We start from the raw sequence: 11,428 nt of genomic DNA, 5'->3' as shown, positions 1-11,428 counted from the left end.
GAAGGCTGGTCAATACCATGGGCAACCACAATTCCAGAGGCCCCATTATGACACATGCTATACACCTCTTGACTGAGGTGAGAAGACTCAAGGTGAAAATGCGATGTCTATTTTTTGGATATGGCCAATTTGGAAATTTGTTTTGCTTGACTATGTATATTTCTCACAAAAGTTTTTCTTTCTTTCTTTTTTAATGGGCAAGGTAGGAGGGAGAGAAAAAATTCTAATTGGGAAAAAAATTAAATTTGAGCACATCTAAGGTCACACTGCTAATGAGTGACAGCTGGAACCAGAACCCAGCCTTCAGCTTAGCCCTTACTGTATTACACCAGGCTGTTCTCCAAGGTGGCATGTTACATTAATATTGAAGGAAAAGAAAAAAGTCAGCACTGAAACCTACTTAGACATAGACTATGATGATATTTTTCCAATATAGCATTGTTGGCTTCCTGAAACTGCAGCATCCCTTATGTTTGCAAGCACAGCTGTCTCGGTTATATTGTCTTTATGAATTCAAAGATATGCCATAATTTTCACTAGATCATAGGATCACAGAGATAGAAATGACCTTTGAAGCATCTAACCCAGCCTATTCATTTTACACATGAAGAAACTGAGGCTTAGGGAGGTTGAATGACTTGCTCATGGCTACACGGGTAAATGACCATCAGAGGTGGGGTTTCACTCTAGATCCTCAGACTTCAAAGACTGATCTTTCCATAATGTTAGGCTGTCTCCCTACCTCTCCTCCACAACTGAGTGCTTTAACATTGTGAACATACAATTCTCCTGCTAGCTAAAGATGTCTGATACTGCAGATTCTTATACCAAACCAAATAACTTGGAAATCATCAGAGATCATCTTTTCTTCTTGAGGAAATGAGGATGCTGTCTATATATAGAAAAGAACTGTTTTTCCCATTAACCCATTGGTCATCAGATTGCATATTCCTACATACACCATTTGGCATCTCAGTTTGTGACTACAACAGAAGACGAATGACAGTGAGTATTTAAAGAATTGTATTAGGTGTCAGGGACTTGTGTCCATCAGGAGTATGTGAAACAGTTTCTAATATTTTAAATCATTGGTTCTTTAGAGGCTAAGGATCAAGGGCAAGTTTTAACAGTGAGTTCAGAATTCTCATTGAATGTAATCAACTTCTCAATTAGGATGAGCTTTTAAAAATCTCCTGCTGTTAGCCATTGGCTTAATAAAAATGAGACTTCATTTGTGGCAGAGTCTGCTGTTGTCTTGCACCTAGCAGGGCCAAGAGTGTAAACTTTAGTAAATCAGCTAAAATTGAAGCCTCCTGTCTTGAACAATAATGCTTTGGATTTTTGGTTGCAACCATCTTTGGCATGAACTGTCTAAGCAATTCTGCTCAAAGCAGAAATAAAACTTCCAAAATATACCCCTGATCCAGCCTGCCTTTCCATGGCATAGATAACCGTGCTATATGTGACATAACAGAGAACATAATCTTTCAGATATGTGAGAGAAACTGGATTGGGTATGCTTGCTTAGAAGAATTCCAAAACCACCTGAAGGAAGACCTGTATTTGAATCTGCAGCTGTGCAACCTTGGACAAGTCCTTTAACTTCTCTTGGCATCTGTTTGTTTGTTGGTGAAATGAGTATGGCAGCGAGGATAGAGTACCAGCCCTGAAACCAGGAAGGCTCAACTTCCTAAGCTCAAATCTGGAGTCCAATACTGGCTAGCTGTGTGACCCTGGGCAAGTCACTTAACCCTGTTTGCCTCAGTTTCCTCATCTGTCAGATGGGCTGGAGAAGGAAATGGCAAACTGCTCCAGTCTCTTTGCCAAGAAAACCCCAGATGGGGTCACACAGGAGTGGACTGAAGTACTGACTGAAGAGCAAATGAGGGTGCTGGGTGAGAGGCCCTCAAAGGTCCCGTTCCCAGGGACACCCTCCCCAGCTGGATGACTATGTCGCCCTGACACACAAATAGGTCTATTCCTTGACTGGTCACTGCATAGAGTGTGTGACTTTTTAAGCATTTAAGATTTTCTACTCCTAGGGGGGGGTGGTTGGGAGGGGCTCTTTTTTTAAGCACAGAATTACCTTTGACATCCCTGTCAACCAAACATCTCTAAGTGAGATGGATGGAGGCTCAAGACAAGGGGGATGGCCACGTTTGTGCGCCTACATGGGTCTAGATGTAGTCTGAGAATTTCATTACCATATATATGTGTGTGTGTATGTATACATGTGTGTACATATGTGTGTATACATATGTGTATATATATGTGTATATGTGTGTGCACATGTGTGTGTATATGTGTGTATACATGTGTGCATGTATACACACACATTTATGTATGTCTTTATTTATTTTCTTAATCCCAATTAAACTGGGACCGGCTTCCAAGAAGGATGCGCCTCTCGGTGGTCCCCCATTAAAGTTATCCCTTCCAGGAGACACGATCTCCTGGAGGGTGGGCCTGGTCTTTGCCTCTCTAGGTGTCCCCCCCCATCTTGGCCTCCACGGCCTCGTGGTTGTTGTTCCGGTGAGCTCCACAGGGGGGCGCTGTCTCAATCGTCCAGGCCATCTCCACAGCGATAGCCCGCAGTGCTGGCAGCCATGGCCAGTCGTCCGGATGGATATCTGCCCGCTGGACCCATGTACGTGCTTGGGAGGAGAGAGCGAGCCTCACTTAAATCCAGTTCATGTGCGTGTCGTGGAATCACCTCCCTCTTCCCCGAGGAAGGAGAAACGACGATTTGGCAGCGGCCACGACCCTCGCAATCACGTGACTTTCTCAGCCCGAGCCCCTCGCTTCGCGGTTCCCTCCACGTGTGACACGTGTGACACATGGTCTCGCGGCCCAACTCATCCGCCCCGGAAGTGCCCTCCCAGCCGGGCCTACTTCTTAGCTGGTAAAACCCTCCGCGCCGTTGGCCCTCTCTCTGGGGGTGATGGCTATCCTTTGGGACTTCCTGTTGAGGAAGACCTCGGGCCTCGTCTTCGTTTTCCTCGGGGCCACGTTCCTTGGCTTGCTCTACCACCGAGAGTCCATTCCCCCTTGTCCCCGCCTTTTCCGCTCCCTTTAAGAGTTGGCTTATCCTATTAGAACGTAAACTCCGTGAGGGCAGGGACTATTTTTCTGCTTGCGCCAGCGCTTAGCATTGTGCGGCGCAGAGTAAGCGCTTTACCGGCCTCGTGGTTTGACTCGAACCGTGGACTTTCTTGAAAACCTAATTCAAGAATGCGGGAAGAGGGTGACCACTCGGGATAAGTCCTGGAAAGTCTTGGCTCCTCCTCGGCTCACCCTCGGCTCCCCCTCGGCTCCTCCTCGGCTCCTCCTCGGCTCACCCTCGGCTCATCCTTGGCTCACCCTCGGCCCTCGCCTTGCCACCCCCTCGCCCCCCGCCCAAGTCCGTCCGCGAGGGCTCGGCGCCCGGGAGCGGGCCGGCGGGCGAGCGCCCCCTAGGGGCGGGCCGGGGCGGCTGCGCTCGCTGGCTCGCTCGCTCGCTGGTTCTCGGGCGCTCGGGAGCCGCCGCTGTCGCCGCCCCTCGATGTCGCCGCCGCCTTTAGAGGCTCGTGCTTGGCGTCGCCGCCGCTACGGCGGCGGCGGCAGCGGGCTGGGCAGGATGCGGGCTGCCGTCTCTCTGCTCGCCGTGCTCGCCAGCCTGCTCTTCTTCCTCTACCTCCTGTGGCTCACAGCCCCCGGGCCCCAGAGCTCCAGGTAGAGGGGGCGCGCGGCGTCCTCGGGGCGCCCGCCTGCGGAGCCCGGGAGCCGGAGGCGAGCCCCGGGGAGGGGCGCAGAGCGGGACGCCCGGGGAGGCTCCGGGGGCGGGAGGGCCCCTCGGGTCGCGGCGCCGGCGGACGAGCCCGAGCCGACAACTTAGTTTGCTTCCCTTCCCCAGGGACTGGAGAGGCGAAGCCAAGGCAGCCGTCAACTTTAGCCCCAAAATGCCCGGGAGGCTCCGCTTCTCACCCTCCGCAAACAGGTACGGGCGGCCGAGGAGGGGGGCTGCGGGAGGGCAGGGGGCCCCGCGGGGTGCCCCGGCGGCGGCGTGTCCGCGCTCTCCCCGCGGCTGGCGCCGCTCCCCGTCCGGGCCGCCCGGAATGCCCGGTGTCGGTGACGGTAACTGATGGGCAGAGGGAAAGGCCACTTTAGCGTCTCTCGGTGGGCTTGGTTTCTTTTTTATTCTTGGTCGTCCATCACTAAAGACGCGGCCGCTTTGGGCACGGATGTGACGGTGGAGTGAAAATCAATCTGTGGGTAGCGTGTGCACCCCGGCAAAGTAGGAATTGGGCTTTTCGGTGCCCGTGCCCCCGCCGTGCGTGGGTGCTTGTCGGGGCTGCAGGGCCCCCCGGTGCGCGGGGTCCTCCGCGGGCCACGCGCGGGTGGGTCCCTCACAGACACACGCGTGGTCGCCAGCCTCTTCTGATGTGAAGGAATGCCATCGCTCTAACTTTGTGCACGTTTGCTTTTCTGCTTTCGTCTAGAACTAGTAAGATCCCAGAAAACCCCATTTTCCCGTGTTCAGAACACTTTAAGGGCACCGGGAGAGCCTGGCTTCTAGAGATTGCGCTTGCACCCTCGCCTGGGCTCCTTGACCCTTCCTCCTCCCCCGAGGCGCCCCCGTCTGCGCCCCCCGTCCTCCCCGGGGCCCCGGCCCTGGTGCCTGCTGCCTGCGCTCTGTGGCAGAGCTGCAGGGAAGAGAGGGACCGCAAGTGTGGGCACCGAGCACCTCCGAGGCAGCGCCAGCCTGCTCCGGGCACGTGTGCGGAGGTGATGGGGAGGGAGAGGGCGCGGGAAGATCCTGCCCCGTGGTCCGGCTGCTGGAACGGGGGGCGCAGAGGGAGCCGTACCCCGCGTGATCTCTGAAGTTGGCACGGAGAGGCCGCTGTCTGTCCCTCCCTCTTTTTTACTTGAAATGTATGTTAAGCAGATAATACAGTTCATAAGAGCAGCACGTGGGAATGAAGATGGCCAAATCCTCGAGAATCAAGGTTATTTGGGGGTTGTGCGGGCTTAGGTCTTGTGTGCTGCACCCTCCATGAATGGTTCTCTGAAGGTGGAGGGATATGAAGGGAGAAAGGATGACTGCCTGGTGGGTGGGGAGGAGGAAATTGTCTCAGGGTTTATTTGGCAGCAGAAAACATCCAAAGATAAGGGACAGCCCAAGGAGGAATAGGACAGGGAGCCGAGGGGATATGGAGAGGAGAAAAGGAAGGAGATAAAGCTATCTCCTGAACTGCCTGATGGAACATTTCTTTTCAGTTAGGAGAGTTTAGCTGCTGTGGAATACAAAGATTAGATAGACAACCAGTTGAGGGCAAGAAGGAAGGAATTTTAAAGAAGCCACTGATGGTTTAGATAAACCTTAGGAATAATATCTCAAGTCTCCCACCCCCAACAGTATGTTTTAAAGTACATTTGCCTCTGTATCATTATGTTATTTGTCTGTCTGTTTAGTCTACCAGAATTACAGAATTTTAGAGTTTCTTAGGAAGAAACCCAGCAGCCATCTAGTTCAACCTATCCTGGACAAAACATGTCACCTACCTGACAGGTGATAGTGGATCTCTTGAAGACATCCAGTTGGGGAGAAGGGCAACCCATTCCACTTCTGGGTAGCTCTAAGGATGGACTGGTAAATGATTAACAATCCTCTCTCCAAAAGAACCCACCAAAAGTTTAATCTCCATTATTTTTAACAGTTTCTAATCACTTTCTTATCTAGACAATTAAAAAAAACAACAGATCCAGGCCTGATTCATAGAATTTGCTGGTTTCTGAAGTGTAAGTGCTGACACTGAAAAATTAACTGTCTGCTACCAGCTGGTTAGAGCTGGCTCCAGCACACCCCTAGATCATTTTAACCATCAGGTTTTTCTGGCAGAAAGCCTACTTTTACGATTTTGCAGCATATACTGATTGTTCCTGTTACTGTTTTTTGGGGGATGAGTAGAATAAGACCAACCTCTTGTATATGAAGCCTTCAGATTCTTACACACTGCTATCAGTTTACTCCCATGCCCCATCCTCTGGCCAACTCTCTTCCTCTATAAGTTAACAATCCTGAGTTCCTTCAGACAATCCTCATATGACATAGGATCCTTACAGTCCTGGTTGCCTTCTTTGGGACAATCTCCAGCTTATCTAAATCCTTTGCTATTTGATGGTACTCAGAGAGCCCTACAAAATTTATCCTTGACCCCAGGGCAGAATATGATGCGACTATCATATCATTGTTCCTGGAAACTTTCTCTGTCTTAATGCAGCCAAGATCCCATTAGCTTTTTTGGCTGGCACATGAGTCAATCAATCAATTAATCAAAAAGCATTTATTAAGGGTTTGCCAGGTAGCGTTAAGTGCTGGGGATACAAAAAGAAAATGAAACATTCCTTTTCTTCTTCCTCATACAGTTGTTCATATTGACTTTGTCATTCATTAAAAACTTAAGATCTTTCTTCCCCCCAACTCTTGCCTAAAAGTTCCTTTCTCATACTGTATCTGTGATTTTTGAGCCTAATCATAAGACTTTACATTTATACCTTTTAAATCTCAACTGAATAGATTCAGCCCAGTGTTCTGGCCTGTCAGATGTTTTTGGATTCTGATTCTATCAGCATATAGGTTACTATTCCTGCTAGTTTTGTGTGTTACCTTCAAATCTGATAAATATGTCATCTGTGCCTTTCTCTAGGCCATGGATAAAAATGTTAAACATCCCTTTGCTAACCAAGCACAGATCCCTGAGGCACCCCACTGGAGACCTGCTAAGTAGATCAGAGTGGCTAATTTGAGTCTGTTCATTCAACTAGTTCTGGACTCATACAGTTGCACTGTAGTTTGGCCCCCATTTCTTTATCTTATCCACAAGAATAGCGTGTGATACTTTATCAAACACTTTACTAAAATCTAGGTAAACTTACCCTAATTTGCCAGCTTGGTAATAACACTTGCAAAAAATGGTGGGGATAGGATTAGTTTATCATTAATAACACTTGCAAAAAATGGTGGGGATAGGATTAGTTTATCATTATTTGTTCTTTATGAAGCCATGTTGACTATTTGTGAGCAAGTTTTGTTGCCTCTTCATCTTTAATAATTCCTTCCAGCATTTGTGCCAGAAATAAAAGTTGAATTCGCTTGGCCTAGAGTTTAGTGTCTTTGTTCTCTTTCCCCTTTTTTGAAAACTGGTACATTTGCCCTTCTCCAGTAGTGTCGTGCTTCCTCCGTCCCCCAAGGCCTTTTAAATATGGCTGATGTAGTTGAGTCATTTCAGTTGTGTCCAATTCTTTGTGACCCCATTTGGGATTTTCTTGGCAAAGATAGTGGAATGGTTTGCCATTTCCTTCTCCAGCTCATTTGAAAGATAAAGAAACTGAAGCATATTGAGTTAAGTGACTTGCCCAGCGTCATGGTAAGTGTCTGAGGCTGGATTTGAACTCAAGTCTTCCTGACTCCAGGCCCTGTGCTCTATCCACTGCATCACCTAGCTGGCCCTCAAAAGATGACTGTAATCAGAGCTGACAGTTCTTTCAGTACCTGAAAAATGTAGTGGGCTTGGTGAGTTGAATTCAACAGTGCTATTTAGGTACTTAAAAAAAAAGCCCAAACCTATTTATTTATTTATATTCAATAAGTAACCACCTCCCACTAGCCATTAGTCCAAAGGTCATTCAATCTCTTTAGCAGAAAAAACAAGCAGAATAAGTATGAAATAGCCCTCTTTTTCTTGCCAATTATCACCATCCCATCTGCCCTCCATAGTAGTCCTAGTCTTACTTGGGTCTTTCCTTTTTCCTCAAAAAAATCTAAAAAGCAACCACCTCTTTTTGTCATCCTTAACATTCTTCTAAGGTTTTAGCACTCCTTCCATTATTTAAAAAAAATAATTTTATGAATATTCTTATGTCAGCTTCATATGTTGAATATATATATATATATTCAATATGTTCTGAATATATTCTCTCCTCCTCTCTCTACTCAGCCTTCTTTTGAAACAAAAAAGAGTAGGGGAAAAGGCAGTTAAATAAAACTAATCAAACATCAACCAAACCTAACAGTGTATATACACTTATAGGCTTCCACCCCTCCAGAGAAGGAGGAGGAGGGGTTAATTTTCTTATCTCTTCTCTAGAACCAAGTGTGGCCCTGAATTGTTGTCACAGGAGGATGCTGTGCTTTTTTGTTGTTCATTTTCTCTTCCCAAGCCTTCCATATTCTGTATATAACTTTAAAGAATCTCAGTTGATTGGTAAGTTCTCTGTGCATCCATATTGGTCTCTTCCTATGACTCCCAATTTTCCATCCTGCTAGAATTGCTTTCTTTTTTGTCTTCAGAATTTCATTCTTGAGAATTTAATATCTCTCCTGGGTTGACTTCCCCTGTGGAACTTTGAGATCCTAAAGATAAATGAGTAAATCAGCAGCCATTTAGTAAGCAGCTGGGAATGCCAAGCACCGAGAATAGACTACAAAGACAAAAGTTTAAAAAGAAACCCTTGCCTTCAGTGAGCTTATATTCTGTCAGAGGAAACAGCATATGACTATACATTTGGTACATGCCACACTGATACAGCTTGATTGTGGGGAGTGCTCAATAGTATTCCTTTACCTTCATAAACCACAGTTTGTTCAGCCATTCCCCAGTTGATGGGCATCACCCCACTTTCCAGTATTTTGCTTCCACAAATAGGGCTGCTATAAACAGTTTTGCACACGTAGGTCCTTTCCCCTTTTTTATAATTTCTTTGGAATATAGACCTAGTGCTGGTATTGCTAGATCAAAAGGTATGCACAGTTTGCCTTTGGGCATACTTCCAAATTGTTCTCCAGAATGATTGGATCAGTTCACAACTCCATCAATAGTGCATTAGTGCCTGAATTTTCCTACATCTTCTCCAACATGTCATTTTTTTTTTGTCATATTAGCCAATCTGATAGATGTGGTACTTCAGAATTGTTTCAATTTGCATTTCTCTAATCAAAAATTATTTATAGCACTCCTCAGATCTACTTTCCCTTCTCCTGGTCCTCCCTTCCTTTTACTTAGCCTCCTCCCCTCCTACTTCCCTGTTGGGCAAGATAAATTTCTGTATTCAACTGGTTGTGTATGTTATTCTCTCTTTGAGCCAATCCCAAGAGTAAGGTTCAAGCAATGCCCATTTGCCCACCTTCCTATCTTCCCCTCCACTGTAATAGGTTTTTCTGGCCCCTTTATGTGAGATAGTTTACCCCATTCTACCTCTCCCTTCCTTCTACATCCTTTGTACTCCTCTTTCTCATCCTTTAATTTTTTAATGTCATTCCTCAAATTCATCTTATCCTCATACTCTCTCTATATATTCCTTCTCTCTGTGCAGTTAGTGATACAATTTTTAAGAGTAATAAGTATCATCTTCCCATATAGGGATGTATAAACAATTTAGCATTATTAAGTCCGTTATGTTTTCTTTTCCCTGCTTTATCTGTTTATGCTTCTCTTGGGTCTTGATACAGGAGGTCAAGTTTTTGGTTAAGTTTTGGTTTTCTCCTTATGAAGGCTTGAAATCCTTCTATTTCTTTGAAGGATTACTTCTTTGCTTGATTTATTGTGCCTAATTTTGTCAGGTAAGTGATTCTTGGTTGTTGTTCTGGCTCCTTTACCCTCCAGAATATCATGATCCATGATCTCTGATTCTTTAATGTTGCAGCTACCAAGTCCTGTTGTAATCCTGATTGTAGCTTCCTGATACTTGAATTGTTTCTTTCTGGTCACTTACAGTATTTTTTCATTATTTGATAGTTTTGAAATTCAGCTATAACATTCCTAGGAGTTTTTATTTTGGGATCTCTTTCCTGAGGTGACCTATGGATTCTTTCAATGCCCATTTTCCTTTCTGGTTCCAGTACTTCAGGGCAGTTTTCCTTTCCTTGAAAGATGCTGATCAGGTCTTCCTTTGGATTATGGCTTTTAGATAGTCCAGTGATTCTAATATTGTCTCTCCTGAATCTGTTTTCCGGGTCAGTTGTTTTTCCCATGAGTATTTTATGGTCCATTTTTTCATTCTTTTGAATTTGATTGAATCATGATGTTGCATAGAATCATTAGCTTCTACTTTCCAAATTCTAACTTTTAAGGTGTTGTTTTCTTCAATTAGCTTTTGTACTTTCTTTTCCATTTGGTCAGTTGTACTCTGATGAGGAGTTGTTTTCTTCAGTGGATTTTTGTATCTTCTTTTCCATTTGGCCAATTTTATTTTTTAAGCATTTTTCCAAGCTGTTGACTCTTTTTTTCATAATTCTCTTGTACCACTCATTTCTTTTCCAATTTTCTTCTACCTCTCTCATATGTTTTTTAACTTCTTTTTGAACTCTTCCATGAGTTCTTTCTGGGCTTGAGACACTTTCCATTTTTCTCTGGGGCTTTGCCCGGTGTTCTGAGTTTGTGTTTTGTCTTCCCTGTCACCATAATAACTTTCTGTGATCAAATAATTTTCTTGCTCTTTTTTTGGCCTTTTCCTTTTAAATTTGATCTCTGCTCCCAGGGTGAAAGGGACTCTGTCTCAGGCTTCTTGTGCTAGTGGTTGCAGGCCCTGGCCATTTACCTGGTCCTGCACTGATGTTGCCCTGAGGCGCATGGGGAACCCTCATGTCTGGTACTGTACTGAAGGGGTAGGGTGCTAGTGGAGGCTGTAGGGATCTGGAAGCTTACCCAGTGCTAAGCTGGGGTGCTAGTGGTGGTGTCTAGCATGTGCTGAGGTCCAGTGGGGTGTTGCTACGCTTTCCAGTGGCTACACTGAAGCATGTGGTAGTCTGCTCTCTGGTGGCAGCCTGTTTGCCCAGGGCTCAGGGGTGGTGCTGGCTAGTAGCTGCGTGTTTGCTTAGGCACCCGTAGGGTTGGTTGCTACTTGGTTTCTGGGGGCTATACTGCAGCACTTGGAGGTGTGGCAGCTGGAAAATGCCTGACCCTGGAGGCTGTACTGAAGCATGTGGCAGTTCTTGGAGCTAGAGTCTGCCTGTTCCCATGGTTGCCCTAAGGCATATGGTGGGTCCTGGTGTTGGTGTTTGCTTCTTCCACCACAATGGGGCTCAGGATCTCCTGCTGGTTTGCTGAGGTGGGACTTGCTGCTGGTTTGCTGGGATACTTCCTGGACTGTGCTCCCCTTTCACTGAATTGAGATGGACCTTTCTTGCCAATCCTCCAAGTTTCTTGGGCTAAGTCTTTTTTACTCGTTCTGTTGTTCCAGGATTTGTTTGGGGGCTCTATTTTAGGGTTCTTTGGCAGTGAGTATAGGAGAGTTACAGTTATTTACTGCTTACCCCATCATCTTGGCTCTTGGAAGTTGTGTTTCATGGTACCCTTTTCTTTGAAGCCACTCTCTCTGGAACCAGGGTACATCGGGAACTTCCTAATTTAACATATACCCAGAACTGCATGTTTTCATTTGATATTACATT

General features: G+C 46.1%; 1 protein-coding gene across 2 annotated transcripts in view; it reads left to right on the top strand.

Moving 5' to 3' along the window:
* Positions 1 to 3,171: 3,171 nt before the first annotated feature.
* The window catches only part of ST8SIA6 (ST8 alpha-N-acetyl-neuraminide alpha-2,8-sialyltransferase 6), a 116,672-nt gene continuing 108,415 nt past the window's right edge, over positions 3,172 to 11,428 (top strand). The window contains exons 1-2 of one of the 2 annotated variants that reach the window (XM_072651632.1): positions 3,172 to 3,711; positions 3,893 to 3,976. In XM_072651632.1, coding sequence (XP_072507733.1) covers positions 3,542 to 3,711; positions 3,893 to 3,976 — 254 coding nt within the window. In that variant the 5' untranslated portion in view covers positions 3,172 to 3,541. The remainder of the gene's footprint in view (positions 3,712 to 3,892; positions 3,977 to 11,428) is intronic. The other variant, XM_072651631.1, reaches the window with a different exon arrangement.

This window comes from Notamacropus eugenii, chromosome 3 (assembly GCF_028372415.1).
Source record: "Notamacropus eugenii isolate mMacEug1 chromosome 3, mMacEug1.pri_v2, whole genome shotgun sequence".
Lineage (NCBI taxonomy): Eukaryota > Metazoa > Chordata > Mammalia > Diprotodontia > Macropodidae > Notamacropus > Notamacropus eugenii.
Note: the sequence above shows the minus strand (reverse complement) of the source record. Positions and strands in the feature narration are given on the sequence as shown.